At 53.3% G+C, this 27,278-nt stretch overlaps 10 protein-coding genes across 10 annotated transcripts; 6 read left to right on the top strand and 4 right to left on the bottom strand.

The window, feature by feature from the left end:
* Window positions 1-106: 106 nt before the first annotated feature.
* MRS44_014764 (uncharacterized protein) lies at window positions 107-2,061 on the bottom strand (the record flags this gene model as incomplete). The annotated part of the gene is made up of 3 exons (XM_046282362.2): window positions 107-233; window positions 285-1,426; window positions 1,474-2,061. The coding sequence occupies 3 exons, from the start codon at window positions 2,059-2,061 to the stop codon at window positions 107-109; spliced, it is 1,857 nt and encodes a 618-aa protein (XP_046127857.1).
* Window positions 2,062-3,186: 1,125 nt separating this feature from the next.
* MRS44_014763 (uncharacterized protein) lies at window positions 3,187-3,717 on the bottom strand (the record flags this gene model as incomplete). Its single annotated transcript, XM_046274145.2, has 1 exon — window positions 3,187-3,717. The coding sequence occupies one exon, from the start codon at window positions 3,715-3,717 to the stop codon at window positions 3,187-3,189; it is 531 nt and encodes a 176-aa protein (XP_046127856.2).
* Window positions 3,718-5,518: 1,801 nt separating this feature from the next.
* Window positions 5,519-6,400, top strand: MRS44_014762 (uncharacterized protein; the record flags this gene model as incomplete). Its single annotated transcript, XM_046284675.2, has 1 exon — window positions 5,519-6,400. One exon carries the CDS (start codon window positions 5,519-5,521, stop codon window positions 6,398-6,400), a length of 882 nt encoding a protein of 293 aa, XP_046127855.2.
* Window positions 6,401-6,958: 558 nt separating this feature from the next.
* On the top strand, window positions 6,959-7,651 carry MRS44_014761 (uncharacterized protein; the record flags this gene model as incomplete). The annotated part of the gene is made up of 2 exons (XM_046284676.2): window positions 6,959-7,119; window positions 7,438-7,651. The coding sequence occupies 2 exons, from the start codon at window positions 6,959-6,961 to the stop codon at window positions 7,649-7,651; spliced, it is 375 nt and encodes a 124-aa protein (XP_046127853.2).
* A 1,122-nt stretch (window positions 7,652-8,773) lies between these two features.
* On the top strand, window positions 8,774-10,437 carry MRS44_014760 (uncharacterized protein; the record flags this gene model as incomplete). Its single annotated transcript, XM_046281544.2, has 2 exons — window positions 8,774-8,848; window positions 8,902-10,437. The coding sequence occupies 2 exons, from the start codon at window positions 8,774-8,776 to the stop codon at window positions 10,435-10,437; spliced, it is 1,611 nt and encodes a 536-aa protein (XP_046127851.2).
* Window positions 10,438-14,120: 3,683 nt separating this feature from the next.
* On the top strand, window positions 14,121-15,671 carry MRS44_014759 (uncharacterized protein; the record flags this gene model as incomplete). Its single annotated transcript, XM_065618541.1, has 4 exons — window positions 14,121-14,263; window positions 14,763-14,810; window positions 14,868-14,931; window positions 14,991-15,671. 4 exons carry the CDS (start codon window positions 14,121-14,123, stop codon window positions 15,669-15,671), a joined length of 936 nt encoding a protein of 311 aa, XP_065474613.1.
* Window positions 15,672-16,593: 922 nt separating this feature from the next.
* On the top strand, window positions 16,594-17,976 carry MRS44_014758 (uncharacterized protein; the record flags this gene model as incomplete). The annotated part of the gene is made up of 5 exons (XM_065618540.1): window positions 16,594-16,676; window positions 16,752-16,997; window positions 17,190-17,206; window positions 17,259-17,344; window positions 17,449-17,976. 5 exons carry the CDS (start codon window positions 16,594-16,596, stop codon window positions 17,974-17,976), a joined length of 960 nt encoding a protein of 319 aa, XP_065474612.1.
* A 1,344-nt stretch (window positions 17,977-19,320) lies between these two features.
* On the top strand, window positions 19,321-21,270 carry MRS44_014757 (uncharacterized protein; the record flags this gene model as incomplete). The annotated part of the gene is made up of 4 exons (XM_065618539.1): window positions 19,321-19,514; window positions 19,574-19,855; window positions 19,915-21,196; window positions 21,244-21,270. 4 exons carry the CDS (start codon window positions 19,321-19,323, stop codon window positions 21,268-21,270), a joined length of 1,785 nt encoding a protein of 594 aa, XP_065474611.1.
* A 708-nt stretch (window positions 21,271-21,978) lies between these two features.
* On the bottom strand, window positions 21,979-24,141 carry MRS44_014756 (uncharacterized protein; the record flags this gene model as incomplete). The annotated part of the gene is made up of 2 exons (XM_046271383.2): window positions 21,979-23,832; window positions 23,884-24,141. The coding sequence occupies 2 exons, from the start codon at window positions 24,139-24,141 to the stop codon at window positions 21,979-21,981; spliced, it is 2,112 nt and encodes a 703-aa protein (XP_046127847.1).
* Window positions 24,142-26,194: 2,053 nt separating this feature from the next.
* Window positions 26,195-26,719, bottom strand: MRS44_014755 (uncharacterized protein; the record flags this gene model as incomplete). Its single annotated transcript, XM_046277220.2, has 1 exon — window positions 26,195-26,719. One exon carries the CDS (start codon window positions 26,717-26,719, stop codon window positions 26,195-26,197), a length of 525 nt encoding a protein of 174 aa, XP_046127846.2.
* Between the last annotated feature and the right edge of the window lie 559 nt (window positions 26,720-27,278).

Below are 27,278 nucleotides of genomic sequence, written 5' to 3'. Positions count from 1 at the left end.
ACCCACGTCATGCTAATGTCATTCATTAACTTTTGGAACAGAATCCTCTATAGTCAATTTTCCCTTCATGCTGAGTGGTAAAACGTCACACCTCCTCGCATGCACCTCAGACGGCACCGGCCGTGATCATCTTCTTGCGAAGGTAGTTCTTGTACTCGGAGATGGAGCCGTCCCACTCGCGGATAGTCTGGTTCTCGCACACGAGAATCTGCTTGGCAATCTTGTCGAGCAATCTATTCATTGTTAGCATGAGCCCCTCAAGTAAGTTAATTCCTGATGCTTACCGGAAGTCGTGAGACACGACAATGACACCTCCGCTAAAGGCGTTGATGGCATCCGCCAAACTGTCAATGGTGGGGATATCCAGACCGTTGGTAGGCTCGTCAAGCAGCAGCATGTTGGGACCATCGATGGCGAGAAGGGCAAAGACGATTCGGCTCTTCTGACCCTCAGACAGAGTGCCCATCAGAGCAGTCTGGGAATCGCCAGTGAGGCCGTATCGGCCGAGCTGTTGACGCCAGTACTGGTAGTCCTGAGACTTCTCGCTGTACTTGTCTCGCACAAAGTCGAGAGCAGACTTGGTCAGGTCGAGCTGCTCAGCACTGTGCTGCGAGTAGAGACCCATCTTCAAGTGAGTGTGTCGGGTCACGACACCGCCAGTGGGAGAAAGCTTGCCAGTCATGAGTCGGAGAAGAGTGGACTTGCCCACACCGTTGGGACCGACAAGGGCAGTTCGGGAGTCCATGTCGAAACCAAGGTCCAGGTTGCGGTACAGGTCGTCCTCGGGGTTTCCAGAGTAGGAGAAGGTGACGTTGTCGAAAGACAGAACGGGAGGGGGCAGCTTCTCGACGTCAGCGAAGCGGAAGGTGAAGACCCTGTCCTGCTCAACAGGCTGGATGAAGCCATCGGCCTCCATCTTGTCGAGAATCTTCTGGCGCGACTTGGCCTGTCGCACCAGGTTGGCGTAGGTACCGGCACTGGCAATGAACTTCTTGATGTGGGCAATCTCATCCTGCTGCTTCTGGTAGGCCTTCATCTGGTTGGTATCGTTCTCGGACTTGGTCTTGTTGTACGAGTCGTAGTTACCACCGTAGTAGACGAGCTGCTTTCCACGCATATCGATCATGTTGGAGCAGACACCGTTGAGGAAATCCATGGAGTGAGAAACGAGCACAAGGGTTCGCTCCCACTTCTTGAGGTACTCCTCCAGCCACACACAGGCCTCGAGATCCAGATGGGCAGTGGGGTCATCGAGAAGCAGCAGCGAGGGCTTGACGAAAAGGGCCTTGGCGAGGGCGACTCGCATTCGCCAACCACCGGACATGTCCTTGGTCTTCTTGTGGATGGTCTTCTTGTTGAAACCCAGACCCGTGAGGATCAGGGAAGCACGGGTAGAAAAGGTGGAGGGGTCCAGCTTGTCCATGTGCTATGAAGGGTTAGCGGTGCATCTCAGGTATGGGGCAGGAAACTCACGTCGTAGAGATCAATGAGGACAGGGCTCTCAGGACCCTCATCCTCGAGAAGCTTCTCGGCCATCTTGTCGAGACGCTCCAGCTCCAACTCGGCCTCTCGCACAACCCACTCAAGGGCGCCGAGGTCGCTGGGAGGGGCACCCTCGTTGAGAAGGTAGATATCGAGATGATCGGGAATGGGGTACTCGCGGGCGGCAATAGCCTTGAGGAAAGTGGACTTTCCGCAACCGTTCTCACCGAGGAGACCGTATCGTCGACCGTACGAGAGCTCGAGGATGGAATCGGTGATGAGGACTCGGCCGTGGAAGACCAGACTGGCACTGGTGATCTTGACGTCCTTGCTGGAGGGGACGGAGGACAGGACACCGGTGGTGACTCGGTCTGAGATGCCGTGCTTGTCCATCTGATCAGCGAGGCGCTTCACCTCGTCGAGCTTCTCGCCCGAGGTCGCGGGGCCACCATCATCCTTGATGGGGTTGCCGTGAGCGTCGAGCTGGACCTCCTCGGCCTTCTTGCCCTTCTTGCCCTTGAGCTTGCCCTCGGCAGCCTTCTTTGCGAGACGCTTCTCCTTGGACGCGGAGGGAGCCATTGTGACGACGGACTGGGGAAAAAAAGAAAGCGCGGGGTCGAAGGAACGGAGACTGTCAAAGAGAGAGCCTAGAAAATCCAAACCGAGGGGTATATGGGTGGTTTGGAAGATGGACCGTTCGATGACTGAGAGGGAGGAGGAAGGATGATGAAAAAGGAAGAGCTGACTTGACCGACAAAGAAAAAAAGTGGCCAAGCAAAACAATGAGCGTGGCGGTTCCAGTCCTGCCGGTTGGATGGGTGTTCAGGTTCAAGGCTTTTTTCGCGGCGGTTGATGGAGGCGAGGCGGGGTGAATTTTTGCTTGGTGGGGCAAGTTTTTCAGATTTTTTGGCTGATAGAGAGTCAGGCAGCAACTAAGGCATCAACCTAGGTGGTGGATGATGGAGAGATAAGGGGATATGCGTCGAATTTGTTGACGAGTAGGTTGTTAAATGGCTCTATATCTTTGTATACATCCCTTATTTGCTATTTATCCATATTATTTTGTTCCAATTCCTTTCGTATTTCGTGCTTTGAGACCCCTCTACCAAAACACATGCCAAGACTCGGTACCACCTCTACCTTGACGTCATGAATCCATCCCCCCTGATTGGCTGATAAGATTCAGGATTTTCACACAGCCCTCCCGCTGCCTTGCTCGCAACCTTGAAAGGCGGCGAGTCCGTAGCTTTTGAGAGTGATGGTTGTGTTTATTTGCCTTTACGAGTCGGATGCCCCGATCTAATGATAAAAAACTGCATGATTGAAACATATTTTTGTGAATTGTTTGACATTGGGTATACTTGATTCGATCAGAATCATGTTGCCGCGCGTTGCGCCTGGCAAGGCAACGGCCTTTATGCTTGTGCAATCCCTGCAGACAAACTCGTATCAGGCATTTATACCGTCAAGGCCTTGACTCATTTCATGAGGATTTTTATTAGGCTGAGCTGCCTCATTCGATTTAAGACGTTTGTTTGGTTGCCTTGACTATGGCTGTGGTTGATAGTCGATCTCATGCGAATTTCAGCATTAATGCCTGATCATGTGAGGCCAACTGTGGTTGAAACGGCGTGTGGGAACATTGTATCATGCAATCATTCATCATTGATACTATCACATAGTACAAGTAATAGTCCGAACTACTTAAGAAGGAGTCTCCGCGTTCAAAGCATCGTAGCCAGACTTGGTCGACAGTTTTCCTTCCCTGGGACCAGCACCTCCTCCAGCTTGTTGCTGCTGGAACTTCAGCTCTGCCAACCGACCAGGGTCGTCGTCGCTACCGGGCTCAGCGTTCAACGCCTTCTGAAGACCATCCTCTGTCTTGGAATCATCCCAGCTTCCCTCGAGATTCTTGCTGTGACGGCGGTGCTGACCCTCGGCGTGTCCAGTGGAGGACTTGGAAACGTTGCCAGTTCGACCGGTGGAGGTAGTATCGCGGCCTGGGCCCGAGGCCTCGGAGGACTTGGAGGGAACATTCTCGGAGCGGATGTCCCTGTTGGAGGTGAACTCACCGCCCTCCTTGAAGGACTCGGCAGCCAGAGATTCCGAAGGCACAGCACCAGCGCCTTCCTTCTTAGTGGGAGCGTTTTTGCCGAGATCGACCTGTATCATGTCAGTGTCACATTCTGAAACAAGTGTTTCCAGACTCGCCTTGGTGCCAGCGCCGGGGGCCATGCTTGAAGATTTGACGATGTGGTGTGTTTGAGGTTTGAGACGGTGTTTGATTCAGGTATTTTGCCGTGTTAGACCAAGGTTGACAAAGTTGTAAGACTGTTGCTGAGCGGAAACTTGCACGACAGCTCTCGAGCTCAATAATATACTGCCTCTTGATCTTTGTATGACATCACGTCGGTGAGCGCCAACTGACGTCTGTATCCTCCAAAATGACACCGAATTACATCATGATGTCTCTTTGACGTTGTTTTTGCTGCGAAAGCAAGCAAACGACAGGTACAGGTTACACTTCCACTCGGAAGCGACCGTCTTCGAAAGTTCAATGGAGAAACTACTCCAAAGCCGTCGACATCCTTGGTCTAGTCACCAAGTTCAGCTTGAGATGAGGTTATACTGAACCATAGAATAGATGTGTCATAACATCGTGGGTTATTGGTTGAAGAGGGACGGAAACAAGATCATTGGTAATGGCGGGACGGTTCATCGTTCAGCCCTATCGTTGCCGAAAAAGAGCGTGACAGCACGTGCTGGCCTGTGGGAGCACCTCGAATGATAACCAAGAGTTTCATATAAAGACAGAGCCCATTTAATTCCGCCTTCAACACCTGAAATAGATTCTGTATTGGTCCCTTACCAAGACAATACTAAAAATGGGGTCTGTGGCCGTGCAAATGCCAACAAAGTCTTGGCGCTTGGCCTTCAATGCATCACGGCATTGCAACTTGTCATGTGTGGATCGACCGGATGGCTGAGCAACTGCACAGGACATTAATACGATAAACTTGATTTCTCATTTGTTGCCCTGTCTTTGGTGAGACCACTTGTAAGGCAGCTGATCCTGACCGAGACGAGCCGCCAAGACGTGGCTTGGTGTAAGTCTTTGTGGTGCAGCTGAACACGCGCTCAGATACTCGATTCTGTCAGAGTGTGCCTTGCCAGAGAAACCCATATTCCACCAACTAATGAGAAGGCCGCAACATTTTCCCGTAAGCGGAGGCTTTATGCTTGAATGAATCCTTGTTTCTGCTGCCATTCTCAATATCACATGAGATGTTGAGCCGACACATCCGGCTTCTTGGCCAATGACCCATCTCCAGCGCACATTCGGCCTGCCCTACGACTCCGAAGCACCAATGCCGTCTGCCGATTCTATGCCAAGACGTCTCGGCATCATGATGGTTCAATCTCGGTACGTGCTGGGGCTGGTGAAGTGGATGGGAGGCGGTGATCAAGTTGCGTCGTGTCAACGGCTGACCGTGGTTTATTTATGGTGCTGGCTGTCGTCAGTGAATCCAACGGCGATCGGTATATACGGAGTCGACGCTCTCTGAAGGCTGTCGGTCGGATATGCGAACCTGCAGCGCGGATCAAACATGTTCAAGGAGAAGCAAGCAACCCTGCATAGGTGGCCAAGGACAAGGCTCTACCAACGATCGACTAGCCGATGGGCACGAGTAACGGCCGTACTCTGCCTGATTCTTGGAGCATTCCACTGGATATCCGTCATCCATACCCACCGAGAAGCCTTGGTTGCCAAGTTTAGCCCGACTATTTTTACCCATCTGACGCCATGGGACAGCTCGACGCTCGCGGATACACATTGGAGATGGAACGAGACGGGGGATTTCGCCTGGGGATCGTACTCCAGAAGAGAGATATGGGCGAATCGGCACGAGTGGGAGCGGCTCGGCTCGGGGTCTGAGGGAGAGACGTTCACCTATAATGGTACAGTCATCAAAGTATACAAGACGGCAAAGTTTCCGTTTCGAAACTGCGTCCCTGATGCTCCTTTGGAGCTGCGATGGCCGACCGAGATAGAAGCGTCGTTGTTATTGGGGGGATGGCCGATGACGAGAGTCAGAGGGATGGCGAGTTTCTGCCTGTGACGGATTACTTCATGTCACCACCGGAGGAGAGTGAAGCTCGGTGGCATTTCTTGACGCCCTTTGTGGCATCTGGAAGTCTTGTCAGACTCGCGGAGCACTTGCACCACTCTGGACACGCGTACACAGCTCGCGATCTCGACATCCTCTACCGACCATCGCTCGAACGACTCTTCGAAGCTCTCGACCGAATGCATAATCGACATGGACTGTGTCATGACGATATCAAGCCAGACAACATCTTTCTCTCAGGAAAGAGGTCCTTGGGGGAGGTTGATGTGACAAAGGACTGGATACTGGCAGACCTGGGGAACGCTCGAGAACCCGATCATCCATATCACTCGTCGATTCTGTGGTCGCGACTGAACAACAACCTCCCCAACTGCCGAGTCAACGACGTGGTGAGACTTGTCAAGTCGTACGTGCTCTTCCTGAGAGCCGCAGTCGACGATGGTGGTGCATTCGACAAGCAGTTCTTTGAAGGACGCGAGTCGTGGGCCAAGTTGTTCTGGACCATCGTCGACGGGGTCAACAGCGACGCTGTCTCAGCTGTTTCGGCCCGGGTGTTGTCCATGGCACTTGATCCCTCACTTGAAGATCATAATGATACTCTCGCACACGGTCGTGACCCGCAAGGCGTGTGGAACCCGGTCAAGAGACTGCTGATGAGCCGAGACGAGGTCATTTCTCGCGGAGTAGATGACCAACTTAGAATCAGTGCTGCGGATAGTGTAGCCAGGCTCAAGGGGCTGGCATTTCTGTTGGGGGTCCCGGTCGGAGAATGTCAGGTCGAAAGATAGCACAATGACTAAGTGCCAAAGTTGGAAACTACAGGAATAGCTTTTGCGTTACAGAAATAGATGTTGATGAGTAACAAGACACAGCGACTTTGATAGTCGGACTTACGTATACACGCCTTCTCGCCAAGCAACCGCCAAGCCCACCCTCTACCACACACGCAGTCGCTGTGACGCAAATGCGAAAAGAAGATCCGGTCCTTGAGCGGCATTTCGCCACCTCTCGCCGGTATCACGGGGGTGAAGGCGTGTGATCGGCCGGCGGTGGAGTCAGCCGAGCGGCGGCCGGACAATTCATAGCATCCGAGAGGTTGACGGCCGGCGGCAAAGAGGCTTGGAGGCTCGTGCCAAGGGCAGATGATGGGTAGTTGATGGAAGATTGATGAGAAGGTTGGCAGGTCAGTGGTTGCAATCACTCGTTGGCGGGTTGGCATGCTGCATTCTTTGCCTCTAGAGGAAATACTTAAGAGAAGCCAAGCACCAAAGGGATAGCCAAGGAATGCCAGGTCAAACATACAGTAACCAAAAACGCTCGAGACACCATCGAAAAACACATACACAATGACGGAACTAGTCTATCACGACGGACACTACCACCCGGCTCCGGCACAGTCGGAACAGCGGCACGGCAGCCGCTCCGGAGGGCTGTGGCAGAGGACATACGAGTTCTGGGACCACATCCTCTACGGCGTTGGTAGCGTCTACTACAAGATTCGAGGACGGTGAGGGAGGTTGGTGGTGATGACGACGCTTGGCCCTCGACGCGCCCACGCAATGCTATACGAGGGAGGAGGAGGGTCGGCAACACGGCTTGGCTGACCCGCCATCGAGAGAAAAAGAAGTGTTGACGCTTCTCCACCGTCGTCTCCCTCAAGATGGCGGCAATTCGACCATTTGCAAACTTCAGAGAGAGGCCGCGCTGCCGCCGTGATGAGGATAGACAGCGAGTTGACGATCCAGGGGATGGAAAGCAGGAAAATCACCCAAAATATCCTCCGGGACTGGGTCGACATGACATGGCAGGCTCCATTGATGTGCAGTGCAGAGCCGCCCATGCCCTCTGCGCTTTGTTTCAGACTGCGACCAGCCGAGGATCTCTTCGACGGAGCCAACCAGCAGACGGCAGTGAGAGATTGTACAATGGACCTGCTTGCGTACGGTACAGTGTGTTGTGCAGCGCATGACAGACAGGAAGCGGCGCCTGAGGATGAGCCAGAGGTCAAACACGAGCTGGGGGGCCGAGAACATCCCTGAGGTTGACAATCTCCATGCGACAGAGGGAAATACGGATACACGTAAGCTGTCTTGAGTTAGATTTGACTGCCCCGGGCAAGTGGGAGGTGGGCGATAGATGAATGACATTGGATCAATATCTCCGAGATTCACATGATTCAAGTCGAGTTGGGTTTTGATTAATCGCAAGCCCAAGCGACTCCAGACCGACTTCCGATTGTCTGTAGCTACTACGTAGTATGGAGGCTGGCAATTTCCCAGTCGCTCGAGGCTCGTATAGTGCTTGTTCGACAAGAAGCAAGGTAAGAGAAGGGCCATGCCCGTCACCGAACGGAGGCGCCCCTGATGGATGTTTGGCGTGAGCGAGATTCAGTGGAGATTATCCCCTATTCTACAGTGCTCGATATGCTGCAAGATGAGGCACTAACAGGTTCTGGCTCAGCGAGGGCTGTGTTGTGTTAATCAGCAAGCCAATTACAGTGCGCATTGACTCACCGCACATTATCACCGTCCAGCGAGATGAGATCCCACGTCGACATGCCCTGATTGGCCACGGGTGGCGCCGGACAAGTCCCAAACAAGCTTCCATCGCTGGTGCTGCGCCTCGAAATCGACAGGGGAAGTGCCTCTATTGGTCCACAGCACTGCGAGCCTGGCCCCTTTGGTTCGACTGGGATGGGAGAGGTTCCTTGTCACCGTAGGGGGCACCCGGGGGGCACAGTCCAGTGCCACAGTGCCCAGCGCTAGAACCAACCCCCTGCCGGAATCTCTAGCGGCCTTCATTCGCTGCGAGGCAGGGGTCCCCCCTGGCTAGTCGCCTCCCGCTGCCCATTTTCCCTCTCAAATCTCCCCATCCTTCCTCGACCCGTCCTCCTTCTCCATAATCAACGCCTCCCTTCCTTCTTCATCAACCTTCGCTAACTCTTTAATTCTTTCTTCCTCTTTTTCGGTTCTCTGTGTTTTGAGGCCGTTTACTCCTTCCCGTCACTCTTTTGAACTAGAACGCTCTTATCCCTCTCCGAGAGGCGATTGATTGAAAAAAGGGGTGCAAACCAACATTCCTGCGCTCCCGATCCCTCAACTTGAACTCTTCAACTTGATTCTCGTCCTTCCTTTGACAACTCGTTATTTTCGCATAGCACAATGAAGTTCTCCGCTGCCCTCGTCGCTGCGGCGGCCACGGCTGCCAACGCCAAGCTGCAGCCCATCGTCATGAAGGTTCGTGGGTTCGACATGAGGCGGCCGACCGTTGCGATACTAACCCCAAACAGGGCTCCAAGCTCTTCTACGAAAACGGTACCGAATTCTTCATGAAGGGTGTTGCCTACCAGCAGGATACCGCCGCCGCTGGCGCGACCAACACCAAGAAGGATAGCTACACTGACCCCCTTGCCGACGTCACCAGCTGCAAGCGCGATGTTCCCCTTCTCAAGGAGCTCGGCACCAACACCATCCGAACCTACGCCATCAACCCCAAGGCGGACCACACCGAGTGCATGGAGCTCCTCGACGAGGCCGGCATCTACGTCATCTCCGATCTGAGCGAGCCCAGCCTCTCCATCAACCGTGATGACCCCCAGTGGAACGTCGACTTGTACGAGCGCTACACCGCGGTTGTTGACGAGCTCGCCAAGTACGACAACGTCATCGGCTTCTTCGCCGGTAACGAAGTGTCCAACAACAAGTCCAACACTGACGCCTCCGCCTTCGTCAAGGCCGCCGTCCGTGACACCAAGGCTCACATCAAGAAGACGCACAGCCGCTGGCTCGGTGTCGGCTACGCCGCCAACGATGATGTCGACATTCGTGAGGATATTGCCGACTACTTCAACTGTGGTAAGGATGAGGACCGCATCGACTACTGGGGTTACAACATCTACTCGTGGTGCGGCAAGAGCGACATGCAGAAGTCTGGCTATGCCGACCAGGTCAAGTTCTTCAAGGATTATTCCGTCCCCGTCTTCTTCGCCGAGTACGGTTGCAACGAGCCCGATGGTGCTGCTGGCCGTATCTTTGAGGAGACTACTGCTCTGTACAGCGACGAGATGACCGGTGTCTTCAGCGGCGGTATCGTCTACATGTACTTCCAGGAGGACAACGACTACGGCCTGGTCCAGGTCAAGAGCGGCAAGGTTAGCAAGCTTAAGGACTTCAACGCCCTCAAGACCAAGGTCACCGCCGCCCGCCCCAACGGTGTCGAGGCCGACGACTACAAGCCCTCTGGCAAGGCTGCCACCTGCCCCGACCTGTCCGAGACCTGGAGCGCCAACAGCGTCCTCCCCCGCACCCCTGACTCCACCCTCTGCGACTGCATGGTCGCCTCCCGCGAGTGTGTCCCTGCCAAGGGTCTTAAGGAGAAGAGCTTCGGCGAAATCTTTGGCTACATCTGCGGTGAGAAGCCTGAGCTCTGCAAGGGTATCCAGGCCAACGCCTCCACCGGTATCTATGGCGCTTACAGCATGTGCGGCGAGTCCGACAAGCTCGCCTATGTCCTTGACGCCTACTACCAGGACCAGGACAAGGCTTCCACCGCCTGCGACTTCGATGGCTCTGCCACCACCCAGAAGGCCGCCTCCGAGTCCTCTTGCAAGTCTGCCCTTGCCTCCGCCAGCTCCATCAACGCTGAGGTCGCCACTGCCACTGCTGCCTCCGGTGCCGCTTCCACCGGCGGCTCCGAGGCGTCAGACGACGACAGCTTCGGCATCCACTCCGCCTCCATTGCCCGCCTCTTCTCCCTGGGCGACTTCGCCGTCGGCGCCTACATGGCCGTCGCCGGTGTTGTCGGTGCCGGCATGGTCCTCCTGTAAAAGATGGACCCCAAGGAATTGGATTCTGGGTTTTTTGTTGAGTCGATGAATCAAGTTTTTTTGCCGTTGCTTATTTCTGGACCCGTGCGTATTTTTTCCCCAATGGTGTGGTTTTTCTTGTATCTGCATCGCCGGTGTTGCATGGCTCCCATTGTGATAGAACGAGGTACCTAGATGTTAATGCCACGTTTGCTTGCGATGCCTATTTGTCGTGTGATCACTGTGATTCGTGTATACTATGGTCGTCTAAGCCTGCCCCTAGCACGTAATTAAAGCTCAGAGTTGCCGGTGTAGTATTTGCTGGTGACGGTGTTCAGTTACTTAAGCATCTTATTCGCCATCTACCTAGTAATATTCAGGTCTACAGCCTCCTCTACAGATGTCAGTTCCATGTCTTGGTCGTTAAGTTGTCAAGCTTTGGTACTTACGAGAATGATCACGTTGAGACGTCCTGAGTAGTAGAGTCGTGGATGAAGAAAGCATTATTCAGAGAAGGTGAACTTGTCTACTTGGTTCATCCCTCGTTTTCACTTTGGTATCCTCAATAGTTGTTATTGCTATGTCCTCCATCTAGTATAGGGTGTCTCCCTCGCATATAGTTCACTCCCGGCAGATAGCTCCTCTACCATGGCATGGGTAGAGCAATTTCGCTGGGCCTTTATGACTTCAGGGTTCAAATTTGAAAGCTAGGTAGATACAACTGCAAGATACTGAATGATTGGTGGTAAGCCTGTTAACCGGATGTTGGTAAAAGAATCGAGATGCCCAGGACAAATTCTTATGTAACACCAGACGTTACACAAGCATATGGTGATACGCTCAAGACAACTCTTCGCACCAGCGTCTCAGCACACCAGCGTAACTAAGAATACTCAAGACATCCTATTATGTATACCTCGCAGGTCCACGCAAAGAAAGGAGTAGCTGCCTGAGTCTCAACCCCCAGAGTATCGCAATCGTCACAGCACACACCAATTAGGCAAAAAAGCAAGAGCAAGAATTAGCAAAAAGAAACTCCGGTACAGGGAATCGAACCCTGGGCTCCGCGGATCAAGTGATCTCTCAGGTTATGAGAGCGCGAAATGTTAGCCACTACACCATACCGGATATCGGTGTTGTTGACGACGACGCTCGCAAATAGTCCCTACGACGACAGGGAACTCGGCTGGAGACAGAGAGACGGCAGTGAGAGGGAACATTGCTGCATTGTTGTAGCTGTCAATGGCTCCTTATGGCAAAGTTTGGAATCCATTGGCGTCCTTAGTCAGGCCCAGAGGATGTCATGTTCACACCCCTTCTCCTGGAGTTGTGAAGGGTGTTGCTAGAGAGAACAACGGCGGTTGGCGTATTCGATGGACACCAGGTCTAAACAAGGGCTTATTTTGTTCGAGGTTTGGCTGTTCTGGCCATGCCTTGGGAGTTCCTGATGTGTTGTATGGACTGGGTCCACATATATCCTCTATTGATATGCCAGGTGAAGCCGTCCTATCAACCGACACAAGATAGAGTCGCAGTGGATCAGGACATTAGCAGACACAAGAGCAGGGAAAGACAGGAGACGGGAATTGGTCGCGCATGCCTCTGTGGTGGGAGGTCTGGGAATCGCACGTCTACCATCCGTAGATGGGCGTCAACTGAAGATCGCAAAGGCTGCTCAACCTCAGAGCGTTATCAGCCAACCTCGGCACATGACTCTGTACTTTACCAGCCTGCTGTTGTTGGGGGGCATATCTCGACAACAATAGAGAGGGGTGTTTCGAGGATGGAAGAGAGCATCGTGGGCCACCGACGGCAACTCAGCTTCCTCCTTCTCGTCCGATGCCAATGCCAAAGGCGGAGTTAACTACTCCCTACTCCCATAGCGTTGTGTCGAGTGTGCTTTGTTCAGAGAGATTGACTTTCGCCTACTAAGGCGATGCTGGGCCATGATGTCCCGGCCTGCAAAAAGAACAGGAGGAGGGCAGCCAGGTAAAAAGAAATGCTCTCCGGTACAGGGAATCGAACCCTGGGCTCCGCGGTGCTGTTCCCTCAGCTTTGAAGTTGAGAGCGCGAAATGTTAGCCACTACACCATACCGGATTGTGATTGGCTGTTGATGGTGGTCTCGATGGGTAGGACGCCTAACAGTAGGGGCTCCGTGATGCCAGTTCGTTGTGTTGTCATTGGGGATTGGGGAAGAGGTTCATGGTGACGGTGGAAGGTGGGGGCTGGCTTTGACTCCCGCTTGCCTTTGGCAGGATGAGAAATGTGCCAAAGCTTCCCCGAGACAGTTCCTGGTCGTTTTGAGCTGTGGTGACTGAAGGGCAGTTGCCAGGGTTGCACTCTATCCGCTGCATGTGTGTCAAGGTTCAGCCTCGACAGATACTGTAACCAAGTTCAGTCAGCCAAAGCTTCCGAGTCGGTCAGCAGTTGTCATGGCAGCTGAATCTTGTAGGATCATCTGTCACGTAATGTCGGGGTTCCGTAAACGGACGCAGAGTAAGAAGGTTCACACAGCCTAGAGAGGCCAGTCTGATCGCCAGGGGCTGACGAGGATGGCAAAAAGTAACCGAACCCTTTCGCCAGGGCCAAAAAGAAAGATATCTCCGGTACAGGGAATCGAACCCTGGGCTCCGCGGAACTAATCTCTCAGGTTATGAGAGCGCGAAATGTTAGCCACTACACCATACCGGATATGATTGGCTGTTGTTGAGTTTCGGCGTTGTGGGAAACGCTCAAGTCCGGGTGACGGCATAGCGAAGGAGACCAGGTATCTGTCATCTGAGTTGTGTGACATGGAGTTGCCAAGGCCAGGATGGTGGCTGGTTGAGGGAAAGCCTTTGGGCGAAGTATGAGTTGGCGAACTAGGGGACGTAGAGCCAATACCAGCCAGTCGATCTTCTTTGCCTGGGTTCGTATGTGTTCATCTCCAAGGGGAGGATAGTTGCCGAGCCATAAAGCCAAGGAACTCAGCCGTTACTATCCCAGTCAGCTATTTATTCTGCGCAAACACAACGCACCGTGTTGGTAGTTGTCTGGTCAAGAACTGAGGAAACTATGATCTCGAGCCCCTCGAGGTAAACGCAACTTACCTTGGTTAGCACTGTTTAGTCAATTGATGGGGTAACAAGAGAGATCACGAGACATCGTGTCCTTGATCACTAGCCAACAATGTTTGGCAAAGAGACAAAAAGATGTGCCAACCACTTGCTCAGGAAGCAAAAAGATAAAGTCTCCGGTACAGGGAATCGAACCCTGGGCTCCGCGGTTCAAGATAATCTCTCAACTTGGTGATGAGAGCGCGAAATGTTAGCCACTACACCATACCGGATGCTGATTGGCTGCTGATGCAAGGATGAGATGGCCAAGGCGAACAAGAGGTGTAAGGGAAGTGTTAGAGGAGAGTGGACGTTTACGAGCGTTCTCGTTGTGAAGGAGCTGCTGAGTTGTGGTTGGCTTCTGGGATACGATGGAAGGCTACGTAGGCGAAAGTATGTCGGCAGTTCGGGCTTTGTACCGGCCCGTGTTCACTGTCACCCCTGAGAGGTCCAAGTCACGGGGCGTAAGCAAGGATCAATGTCTCATTGAAGAGGTCGGTCAGAGCACGGGCGACTTGGTACCCGTCAACCAACTTCATTCCTTGCCAACCATGCGTCTGATCCTTCAAGCAGTTGCTTTCTTCTTTATCAGACTTCTATCAAAACTATGAGCCACAGAAAGGTTCTCCCCGTGAGATTACGGACATCGTTACTTGCCCAGGTCGCGCTGCTGAACCCAATGTCAACGTCCCCCATGCTCCCCTTGGTCCCTGTTCTCGTCGCCGCCTCCAACACCAAAAGTACTATCCGGTATGGTGTAGTGGCTAACATTTCGCGCTCTCATAACCTGAGAGATCAAGTACCGCGGAGCCCAGGGTTCGATTCCCTGTACCGGAGTTTCTTTTTGCCCCCCTAGAGTACCGGCTTGTGAAATGAGTGATCAATCTTTTTGCGTAGATCAACAAACAGCCTAGGGAATTATGGATAATATCCTAAAGGCACCCACTATCCATATCCGTCTACTTGTTTTATGGTCAAGCACGAAATAGCTCTGTTGATATCTGGAAGTGACATCCACTCTGCTATGTAGACGGGATTACCCCCTTTAGTTTGGGAGCCGGCGAGAGACAGGCTTTGAGACCGCAGTAAAAGTGCCTGGGTTGCGCAAACGGGACCAATGAACTTGGGAATTTATCATTTTTGCTTCTAAAAAACCAAGTTTTTTCGAGTGGTAGTGAATCACTGTCACCCGAGTGTTTGACACTGTCGCCTGCCGCCCATCTTGCAGCCTTCACCTCAACACACACAGCACACGGGACGACTTTTCATCTCAAACACAGCAGGGCCCCAGAGAGTGGTATGTAGCCCAGTGTACCTACTCACGTTGTGATGTACGTTGACGATAAGGCTCCAGTACAAATCAGCGTTACCTTGTATCCATTCCCTGCCTTGATCCTGAGCGCGGCTACAGTAACACAGTAAGTCATCACCTTTCATCTTGTTGACAACCCTGGGTTATTGCTGATAATTTCTGTAGATACGAATCGCCTACCACGATTGGCGGCTCCTCACCCAGGAGAGAACAGGGTGCTCGATTCTTCGAACCATGGGGAAAGACAAAAGCCACTCATCCACGTCGCGTGGAAAGAAGAGAAGTCGCACCAAGGTGGAAGATGAGCCTGAGCCTGAAAGACCGCCGCCTGCTCTCCGACCGGACCCAAAGATTGACAACGAGCGAAAATTCGTCATCACCCGAACAGACGCCATGAGGAGAGCTGGAGGCTTGGAGAAGAAGATCGGCGACGAGACCTATGATCAGATGGCTCTCACTACAGGGATGAAGAGATGGCTCAGCAAGCCTGTAATCACGGTCCTCAGCGAGGGCATGAAGAAAAAGGTCTTTGAATGGTGTCAGAAGTTTGACCACTCCTGGCTGGGAGTGCTTTTCGAGGCCAAGGGGAACAGCCTGGTATCCTACGAATACACGGCAACTGAAGAGGAGCCGATCCTTCCCGAGTCCATGTTCGAGGCTCTGCGGGCTTTGGTGATGGGGTTGCCTCCTGACAGAGAAACCTACCAGCGCCTCTGGGGACTTGCTCGGATGGTCACGACGCACTCACAGCGCGCGTTTCTCATGGATGAGCTTCAGGCGACCCGGCCGGAATTTGAGTACTTTGCCGAGGGGAATCAAGTCACTGGTCTGGTTCTCCCTCGATAATGAGGGAAACGCTGTGATGGGGTGGGCAATTACCCCAGGACCTGTGGGGAAGGGTCATGGGAAGGGTCATGGGAAGGAGAAGAAACAGTGGTGATGCACCTCTCGTATGCGGATTGCATCTGCTGGTTTTGAAGCTACTGAAAAAGAGTAAACTCTATTCGCAAACTTTTACCAACCACTTCCTGTTCACTATCACTCATTCCTGTGTTGTTATGACCCCTTACCATCGTTCCTCGCTCTGTCTGTTCAAACCAAACTTTCACAAACATCTCTACATCTTTTTATTCCGTCAAGCGAGCTTGCGATTTGAGACAAAATCCTGATTGCCATTGTCTCACCAGTAGTGCAACAAACCTTTGGTCAGGCACGAGCCAGTTGGGAGAAACCTAGAGCTGCACTCACACCCGGTGGAAATAGACAGTTACAGAAATGATGTCTTTCTCCAAGTCGAGCCGCGGATCAAACTTTCTTCTATGATTATGGAGACGGCAGGTTTGCTTTTGCCAGCATTGGAATTAGTAGTGCTCGCACCTTGCAGAGAGAGAACTCGAGAGGATGACGAGATAACTGTGCTCAGAGGACCTATAGTTACCATCTGTAGAAGGTGGAGTGACACAGCTCAGAGAGCTTTACGTCAACAACTCGGGCTTTAGCCATGTCGCTGCTGTAGGTATATCTACCGTGAGTGGCGTGGACAGAATGGAATAAGCTTCAATATATGCTTATCCCGCTCAAAGGGCACCATGCTTAGCTGGACCACCCAGAGGTCCCACTGGACCTCTCTCACTGACCCTGATGGATAAGATGACCTTGCCAGATTCAACCGCTTTGCGGAATGTCGGCGATATGTCTGCCTAGGAGGACCTTGGACCTTTGTAAAGAGCTTGAATTCCCGGAACTTCTTGGTCGCCGACAATCCAAAATGGCCTTGAAAACCTTGGCCTCGGGCCTCGTCTTGGCCCTGGATGAGTCCACTGCGGTTCTACCTCGAGCTGTGACCGAGCCGTCAGCTTCGGCTTACACGCTGCTCTCAAAGAGCCACGAGCATGCTCGAGTTTCACTGACCTGATGAACCCTCAGAACCAGCATCAGCACCCGCTACGGCATCGATGCCGCCGTAACTGACTACACGAGCTGGTACAGTTCTATCAACCCCAAGCACTACACCGAGGGATGGACCTGGTGTGGCTCTTGTGTTCCCATCCACACCCAGTACCTTGCCGACAAAGATGGAAAGCTGACAAGAACCGCCTATGGCTTCATTTCCCCGGACATTCTCGAAGCTGATGGGTACCGCATTATCTCGTCCATGTTCATCGTGACTAAGTGCGCTACAACGACTGGGGATAGACCCCCCCCTTTCACCTACCGGTTCTGTTTGCTCCCCACATGGAGATCATTATAAGCGTTGAACACGCCGCCGAGTATCAATGCTGACTTGCTTCGAGGGCATTGTGAGCCACCTCCAAGCACGACGGATGATAAACTTCCTCCATCCCCGACTGGCTCTATTTGCAGTTCCCACGGAGACCCTTGTGGGTGCATCATCCAGCTAAAGTTTCGTGTGGTTGCTTATCTTTCATGTAGGGCATTGTGAACCATCCCCTACCACTACTGGTGACAAGCCCCCTCTTCGCCGACGGGTCCCGTGTGCTCTCCCCACGGTGATCAATGTAAGTATTATCTGCAAGCATAAGATCCGAGAACTGACCCTTTAGGGCACTGCGAGCTGACGAACGGCGGCGAACAGCCTCCTGTGAAAACTCAAACCACTTAGGGAGGCCCCAAGCCTACTTCCCCAGGCCCAGGCTCTGAGGAGTGCGAAGCTCATGACTACCATTGGCATTGCCCCCCTGGAGTGGAAGAGCCCTCTTATTCTCCTGGAGACAAGCCTGCCGATGGCAAAAACGGTTCTGGAGACGAAAATGACGGTGGAAGTGGTGGTCCTGGAGAGTACCAGGCTCACGGTGACCATTGGCACTGTCCTGAAGGAGTCGAAGAACCCTCGTACGCCCCTGACGAAGCGCCGGGCAGCGAGGCCAGCGGTAAGCCTAGCGCCGGAGCTGAGAGTAACGGCCGCACACCGCACGGAGATCACTGGCATTGCCCCGAGAGTGTTGAAGAGCCGACTCCTCCTCCTCCTGCTGGTTCCTCCACCCTTGCTACGGTCAAGGAGCCCGCAGCCAGTTCGTGGCCCGAGGAACCAGTCCCTACCGTCGTTGCCAACGAAGGCTCCATATTGGCCGGGCCGTCGACTTGCATGGCCGTTGCTATTGCATTCTTCTTCGGAGCCCTTATGGCTTAGGCCTCCGCGGTATTGTAGATGATTAATTTCGAGTTCTCGGCTTGTTGGTGAGACGGCAGAGAACTAATCTCATTTCCAGGACTCATGCTCCCTGCCAACATAAATTGACCTCGAACTATTGCATACTGTAACTGAGACGTGTCGTCAATGAAGGTTCGGGACGGCCCTAGCCGATGTTAAATGCTCATGCCATGCTGCGAGATTGGCTTTGATCTGTGGTGGATGAACTCTAAAGCGACGTTTCGAGCTCAGAGCTTCAACGGTCCAGCCACACGAGAGGCAAATGTGCCATGGACAGGTGGGAGGCCGTGTGAATCAAGTGATGTTGATCAATGGCTGGGCACGGTGTCCTTGGGGCGCATCGCAAGGCGTAGTCCGGATGTTCCGTAGATGAATGATGGGTTGAGCCTCTTGGCGAATGGCGGGGATTGGAATACGATTTACGAATTTCCATGGAGCGAGCGAGATACGAGGAAATTAATACGCGGATAGGCCGGCTGTGCAAAGGCAGTGAATTATGCATGACGAATATGGCACTATGAATGAGGTTATACAGACGTGGACTCGACCAATTGACGTACCTGCCTCAACTGTCTGCCTAGAACAGGCGAACAAGCCAGCCTGGCAGCGTAATAACGTGTGAATTATGCACCAGATCGGATGAACTGAACGATGCCTCGTCCTCGTCCTCGTCCGTCGGACGTTTAAGCAGTGGATACTGCATGAATGACGACGCGGAGCTCCGACTCGTTGGTGTCTTACGTCATACGCCTCCAGGGGTCGTTGTCGTTACAGGAGGGAACGAGAGGAAACAGCACTAAAAAGAGGGCAGCTGTCATCTGGAAGGAGCATCCCGCCGCAGCCGAAGAGTCGCATTCGCTCCATCGCACGGCAGTCACAACTCAACTTCCACCTTCCAGCCTAACCCGAAACCAAGTCGCGCCTTCCCAACAAGTAGCTGCCTACCTATGACAGCTTGTTGTGGCTTTTCCGTTTCTTGCTCCTTCCTCTTCCTTTTTGCCTAGCTTCTTTCTGCTTTCCTTTTCCCCTCTTCCATTTCGACATCATCCATCTCCTTACAAGTCGTTGACGACTGGGGAAGATAAGCAGCGTCTGGACAATTATCATTATCGTGTCTCACCACAAAGCCCAACTTTGCTTTTCTCACTTTATTTCCGTTCTCCTCTGGGCTACCTATTCTGCGTCATTCCTTGTTTGCGCCACTCGACTTATCCTGTCATCTTCACCCTCCGAGAGCTTGCCCGAGAGAAGTAAATCGTCCAGAAACTCGCCCGATGCGCCTCCGAGATTGATCGCCACCACCACGATACCAATACCACGAGGATGAGCTCCTCAATAGATACAGCGACCAACGGCAACGCCTATGCCGGCGACCACGATCATGTCCTCCGCCCGCGCCCGCGCAAACCCCAACATTCTCAGGTCTCCGAGATCCTTCGCATGTCCACAGCGAGCGACGACAATGGGCACCTCATGCCTGATAATCTCAGCACTGGTACAGCGAGTGGTTTGACTAGGTATACCTCTTTTGCTCTCGGTACATGTCAATGGCCCAGCACCTTCTAACATTGTACAGTGGTCGTTCCACGCCTGTCCCCGAAAATGCGCCTCCGTCTGTCAAGTCCCTTTCCACCGCTCGCAAGCAGGCTCGAGCCGAACAGCGCCGTCGCATCTTTCCTACCATCGAGTTCGCCTCGCGCGTCAGTCATTTCGATCCGGAAAGCGACTACCGAGACTTCCATGGCTTCTTCAACCTCTTCTGGATTGGCCTCGCCATTATGGGCATTACCTCGATGCTACGCAACATCAAAGACACCGGCTTTCCTCTGAGAGTGCAAATCTGGAGTCTTTTTTTACTGTGAAGCTCTGGCATCTCGCTATCGCCGACTTCCTCATGGTCGCTACCACTGCTATCAGCTTGCCCTTGCATCGCGCAGCTCGTGCTGCCAAGCCTGGCGGCATTGCAACTTGGAGTCGTGGAGGAAGGGCTCTCCAGAGCATTTACCAGGTCGCCTGGCTATCCCTCTGGATTGCTGTGCCCTTTTACTTCGAGTGGACTTGGACCGCCCAGGTCTTCTTCCTTCTGCATACTATGGTGCTTCTCATGAAGATGCACTCGTACGCTTTCTACAACGGCCACTTGTCTGAAACAGAGAAGCGCCTCCACGCCCTCGACAACCCCTCCTCCGTCCCCGATCGCCGACCGGCCTACCAATATCCTAGCGCCGACTTCCCCGGAAGCACTACCAGCATTTCTGGTGCCCCAGCGAATACCAATGGCAAGAAGCGCCGTCGACAGCGCAGTCAGCGAAGACGCCAGCAACCGAAACGACTGGCGAGTGATAGCAACAAGAGCAACGATGAGGAAGAGACTCCCAGCGCCGTACAGCAAATCCAGAGCCCTCCTGCGAGTGCCAACAATAGTTCCGACGAAGTTGACGAGCTGCGCGAAGACCTCGCCCGTGAGCTTACGAGTCCCATAGGCAACGTCACATACCCGAGCAACCTCACCTGGTCAAACTACACGGACTACATCCTCTGCCCTACGCTATGCTACGAGATCGAGTACCCTCGAACCTCCTCTATCAACTGGATCTCACTCATCTCCAAGATCATTGCCACCTTTGGTTGCATTTTCCTCTTGACCATTATTTCCGAGGACTTTATCCTTCCTGTTCTCACCGACGCTTCGGAGCGCCTCGACGCCGTTCCAGCTGTATCGTCCGTTTCCGAGACGGCTCTCATTCTTGCTGAGACCATCTCTTGGCTTCTTTTCCCGTTCATGCTCACTTTCCTCCTCGTCTTCCTTGTCATCTTTGAATACGTCCTCGGCGCCTTTGCCGAAATCACTCGATTTGCCGATCGCCATTTCTACTCGGACTGGTGGAACTCGACTGACTGGATGGAGTTCTCTCGGGAGTGGAATATCCCCGTTTACAGCTTCCTCCGTCGCCATGTTTATAGCGCCTCAAGGTCCCGCATAGGCAAGGGTGCAGCCACGGCGCTGACCTTTCTCATTTCTGCCCTTGGTCACGAGATTGTCATGGCCTGCATCACCAAGAAGCTCCGCGGGTACGGTTTCGTGTGTCAGATGCTCCAGCTGCCTATTGTCGTCCTTCAGCGCACAAAGTGGGTTCGCGGCCGCGAAACCTTGAACAATGTCTGCTTCTGGGCCTCGATGATTCTGGGCCTCAGCTTGGTACGTTGCCTTTTCCCCCTTTTGCAACAATTCTAACCAATCTCTAGATATGCGCACTCTATGTCCTTCTTTAGTTGCAATGCATGTGATTTCGGAATAGATCTCTCTGTCATCTCCCTGCTCTGTTGCTTGACCACCTATCCTGTTCCAAGCATATCCATACCCATCCTTTCAGGTCATCAACAGTAGAGGGACTCTGTACGATATACGAAGCGGAGAAACGCATCACTCGTTTCGTCTTTCCTCTCTATGCTACATATCTCTTGTCTGTCTGTCTGTATACATATATCGGTTTGGGATTTGGGGAACAACTGGATGGATTATAGACACTCATGGTATGGCATTTACCACCTTTGCTTGACTAGAAATATACCCATAGGCTTGTTTGAATGCTATTTCTTCTATGGCATCCTTCCTTGGCTATCATCGGTGTTGGAAAGCCTCTAGCACAAGTATCAGTATTAAAATTATCATCATTCGGGTAGTAATGGCAGTACAAACAGTCACAGTCACAGTCACAATTCAGACACAAAGTTGTTCTATACCATCTTTTCGCGTCTACTTCATCTTTCTCATGATCATAGAGCTAACTAGAGTACACCCCGTCCTCCTGTCAAGAACCGGGAATTATGGTAGAGTGCGCGGCTGCTCTAAATCCGACCAGTCCGCATTCATCAAAAGAGGAAAACATGACGACATAAAAGACCTTGTTGCTCATAAAAAACCGAAACCCTTCAACTCCGTTGACTTTTTGTGGTATCCCGTTTCTCATGCATGGTCATTTAGTCGACCTCCTCCATGGCGCTGTCACCAGTGGTGGCAGCGGGGGCGTCGGTAGCCTCAGCCTCAGCAGGGGCAGAGTCATCCTCCTCAATGTTGAGGCCGAGCTGGACGAGCTTGTGGATGCGCTCGGCGAAGCCAGCGGGCTCATCAATGGTGAAGCCGGAGACGAGCAGAGAGGTCTCGAAGAGGAGCTGGACGATGGACTTGACGGTGCGGTCGTTCTCGCCGTCAGCCTCGACCTTCTTCTTGAGCTCCTGGACGATAGGAGACTTGGGAGAGATCTCGAAGGTCTTCTTGGAAGACATGTAGCTGGACATGGAGGTGTCACGGAGGGCCTGAGCCTTCATGATACGCTCCATGTTGGCGGACCAACCGAACTGGCCAGTTCGGATAGCGCAAGGGGAGAGACCAAGCTTGTGGGAGACAACGACCTTCTCGACCTTGTCGCCGAGGACGTTCTTGAGAGCCTTGGCAAGAGACTCGTACTCCTTCTCCTCAGCCTCGCGGGCCTTCTTCTCCTCCTCAGTCTCCTCGAGCTCGAAGTCCTTGGTGATATCAACCAGCTTCTTGCCCTCGAACTCCTTGAGCTGAGTCATGGCGTACTCATCAATGGGGTCGACGAGGAAGAGAACCTCGAAGCCCTTCTCCTTGAGGGTGTCGAGGAAGGGCGACTTAGAGACGGCCTTGATCGACTCACCAGTGATGTAGTACATGTTGTTCTGGTGCTCAGGCATGCGGGTGACGTAGTCGGAGAGAGAGGTGAGCTCATCGCCAGACTTGGTGGAGTTGAATCGGAGGAGCTTGGCAAGGATCTGGCGGTTCTGGGAGTCCTCGTGGATGCCGAGCTTGAGGTTCTTGGAGAAGGCACTGTAGAACTTGTCGAACTGCTCCTTGTCCTCAGCGATCTCCTGGAAGAGCTCAAGAGACTTCTTGACGATGTTCTTCTTGATGACCTTCATGATCTTGTTCTGTTGGAGAGTCTCACGGGACAGGTTGAGGGGAAGATCCTCAGAGTCGACAACACCCTTGACGAAGCCGAGCCACTCGGGGATGAGGTCGGTGGCATCGTCGGTGATGAAGACGCGGCGGACGTAGAGCTTGATGTTGTTCTTGGTCTTCTTGGTCTCGAAGAGATCGAAGGGAGCGCGCTTGGGGACGAAGAGGATGGCGCGGAACTCAAGCTGACCCTCGACGGAGAAGTGCTTGACAGCGAGGTGGTCCTCCCAGTCGTTGGAGAGGGACTTGTAGAAGGAAGCGTACTCCTCCTGGGTGATGTCCTGAGGGTTGCGGGTCCAGATGGGCTTCTGCTTGTTGAGCTCCTCCTCCTCAATCTTGGTCTCCTTGATCTTCTTGGTCTTGGGCTTCTTCTCCTTGCCCTCCTCCTCATCGTCGACCTCCTCGATCTTGGGCTTCTTGTCGTCACCCTCCTCGGTGACCTCCTCGACCTCGGCGTCCTCATCAGGGACCTCCTTCTCGGTCTCCTTCTCGACGTGGAGGTAGATGGGGTAGGAGATGAACTCGGAGTGCTTCTTGATGACCTCCTTGATCTTGGACTCGTTCAGGTACTCAGTCTGCTCATCCTTGAGGTGGAGGATGATGGAGGTACCGCGGCCGAGCTGCTCGCCCTCGGTGTCGGCGGTGATGGAGAAGGTGCCACCGGCGCTGGACTCCCAGACGTACTGCTCGTCATCGTTGTTCTTGGAGATGACGCGGACCTGGTCGGCGACGAGGTAGGCAGAGTAGAAACCGACACCGAACTGACCGATCATAGAAACATCAGCGCCAGCGGTGAGGGCCTCCATGAACTGCTTGGTGCCGGAGCGGGCAATGGTACCAAGGTTGTTGACGAGATCCTGGGAATGTTAGCTTGTGCATTGGCAGACGATGCACGTGTGAAAACTTACAGCCTTGGTCATACCGATACCGGTATCCCGGATGGTCAGGGTCTTGTTGGCCTTGTCGGGGATGATGTCGATGCGGAGGTCCTTGCCAGAGTCAAGCTGGCTAGGGTCCGAAAGGGCCTTGTATCGGATCTTGTCGAGAGCATCGGAGGCGTTGGAGACGATCTCTCGGAGGAAAATCTCCTTGTTGGAGTAGACGGTGTTGATGATGAGCGAGAGAAGCTGAGAGATCTCAGCCTGGAACTCGAAAGTCTCAGCCATCGTGTCGGGTATCAAAGAAAATCGTGACTGCGGGGAAGAATGTTAGCGATCGAGGTGGGGTTGAAAGAGTGTAGATTGTGGTGGGTTGTTGGCCAAAGAGGTTGTGCAAGCGGATGGAGGGGTATGGAAGGCTCTGGAATTCGAGCTCCCAGCAACCGCACTCAGCACTCAATCACGAACGAAAAAGTGATGAATGCGATCGATGATGGCTCAGCAGTCAAGCTGACAGCTTTGCTATCGCGATGCACCAATCTGTTCGTCGAAAGAGGTGCGGCCAGTGAAGGGGAATCGAGGGCGGGCAGCTCGCAACCGTGCGGCTCGATGGTGGGATGGCGGCAGCGCAGCGCAACAACGTACGTACCTTGAGATGGTTTTGACAAAAAGGAAATGCAAAAGACAAGTAGACTCGTCTGTGATTGAGAGTTGATTCTCCGGTGAGAGGGAGGAGAGGATGATATGAGTGAGGGAGAAGGAGAGATGATGTTTGGGAGAGAGAAGGGAAGATGGAGGAAGCAGAGGTCAAAAAATATGTAGGCAGTGGCAGAGGCGGCCTGGCCCCTCCTTCCTTCCATTTGCTTCTCTCACGGTGAGGCTTCCATGGGATTCCACGACCACAAGAGCCCACCTAGCGCCTGCCTCCCTAACAAACTCCCCTCCCCGCCTTGCAGCGCTGACAGGCGCTGGGCACTCGTCTCAGGCAACCACGGCAACCAACCGCCCTTGCGCTACGCTACTGTACGGCAAGTGGCCACCGCCTTGTGCCTGCTGCTGCCCGCCACTTTGTTCTGTATCTCGGGCTCTCTCCCCCTCCTCCCCGCCCTCTAACAGCTTAGCTGTATCAGGTACGTACCTCCCTCTACCCCAAAAGCATCAAGGGACCAGGCGGCAAACGCACGCACGCACGCACCGCCCCAGCTTAGGCTCTTGCGATTGGCTAGATCCTGCTAGGGCCTTCCCACGTTTCCCCCAACTCAAGTCGCATCGCCTCACGGCGTTCATGTGTTGCGAGATCAGGTACCGAAAAGGTACCGAGTCAAGCATTTGGCTTTTAGATAGAAGACGACAGATTTTTTCCTCCAGTCTAGCGAGTCATTGATAGTAAAAACTCGGTCTGCCACAGCCTTGCCCTATGCAAATCTTCAAGGTGGTCCGAGGTTGTTGGTCAAACCCCTCCTCTTCGTTCGAGGCTGAAAGGAATGACCCCTGCTCAAGTTTCTAGTCTCTTCCGCCAACAAAGGTCCCCACCGCCTCCGAACCCCAGCAGCGAGCAGAAGAGACAAAACAACCCCTCGATCGAATCTTCTAGCCAACCTGGATTGTCCCTGTGTATCGCCTATTCTGTTCGAAGGGGCCAGGCTTATTGAGGCCTGCCAGGCACCTTGAAACTGTTTACGTAGATGCGCTCAGCCTCAGGAAGGAGGGGTCAATGGTTGGCAATGCATCAAGGCAGCAAGGCTGAGCTGAGCTGTTGAGGATAAGCTTGGGCACACAAGGCAACCTCACGATGCCCATCCATTGACGCTTCTGCATAGGGTAGCACCTTGATCATCTAAACCCTAGACAAGGATAAAGACTGTAGCTGTTCTTTTTCCACTTTTACCCTTTCTCGTCCGGGGTAGAAAACCTGTCGTCTATCCATGCCTCGTTTCTTTCATTGGTTGTATGCCGAGGCGGAAAGTGAGGCGGATCCTTGTGTGATTCACGACTTGGCTCTATTCCGTGCTTGGAATCACAACAAATTCGCAATCAATGTTCCAGAGCCTTCTCAGATAATCTCGTTTCTGCCAGGGATGCAAACGAGTTTGCCAATTGTTTGCCCATACTCTTCTTGACCGGGGTCTCCATGGATCCCGAGATGTACCTGGTTAGCAACAGCCGCCTGAGCGTGCAACACTTTGTAAGTCGCCAACATCAACGAAGCGTGAGATCCCTGACATGATATCCTCAAGAGCCAAAGCATCTCAAGTGGTGAGTATGTATGAGTCGTGAAGTGCGTTCTACATGATCCCTATGTCCTTTTATACAGGTATATACTACACTCTATTCCACCTTTTCACTTCTCCAACACGCCCCCAACCTGTCTATACTTCCTATCCGCATACACAAGCCCGAACTCCTCCTCTCCCTCCACCCTCACCATCTCCACAACCTCTCCGACCACAATCACATGGTCCCTCACCCTCATGAGCCCGCTCTCAGGTGCGTCCCGCAATACCCGGCACCGCAGGGCAAACATGACCCCTTCGCCCTTCAGCACTGGAGCCTCCTTTCCGGGTTCGCCGTCGGGGTAGCTGTACCCAAGACCTTCCAGATCCTCTAATACATGGCCGCCAACGTTGCCCTTTGTAAAGTGATTCGCCACCCTTGCGCCGCGTTCATCTCCAGCTAGGACATGGACGTTGAACCAACCGCTTGCACGTATAGCATCCAGCGTCCGGCTCGGCGTCGCAATATTGAACGTCACGAGCGGCGTAGGCGAGAGTGTGAGAGATGTGAAAGACGACATGGTCATGGCGCGGGGCCCGTCGCCGGGCTGGTTCGAGGTGCAAACGACAACGCTATGAGGTAGGAGACGCATGATGGAGCGGAGCTGTTCGGGGAGGGGAGTCTCGGTGGTCGGATGGACGGTCGGGGGTTTCGAGGGGGGAGGAGTGCCATGGGTTTGACGTGGCAGATGTGTGATTGCTTCTTATTGAGTTGTCTAAGCCCGCCATATATCAGCTGTCAAGTCCGAGGTTCTAGTTGGAGGGGCACTCACGATGTTGAGTCTGACCTGGTCTTGTTAAAGGCCATTGTAACTGAGGAAACCCCAAAGACAATGCCATAGGCCTTCCACAGCCGTGACATATCGCCCTTCCACTCCCGCAACCTTGTAAAGCCCGCAAAGAGCTCATCCCTCTAGTCCCTCCCCTCGCTGTGACGAAAGCCGTCGCGGCGCCATTGCGCAACGCCCGAGAGCCCTTCATTTCCCACCACGGCGCATCATCGACCATAAACTCTTCTCTAGTTGTTCTCTAGCACAAAAAGACCTCTGGTTTGGAAAAGGTCGTCGATCGTGGGAATTGCCTATCTCGATTCGTAGTCGAAGCTCGTTCCCCGAAAATGACGGAGGGACCTTTAATTTTCTTATCGATAAG

This window comes from Fusarium solani (assembly GCF_023522795.1).
Source record: "Fusarium solani strain SB1 chromosome Unknown bctg00000010, whole genome shotgun sequence".
Taxonomy (NCBI): domain Eukaryota; kingdom Fungi; phylum Ascomycota; class Sordariomycetes; order Hypocreales; family Nectriaceae; genus Fusarium; species Fusarium solani.
Note: the sequence above shows the minus strand (reverse complement) of the source record. Positions and strands in the feature narration are given on the sequence as shown.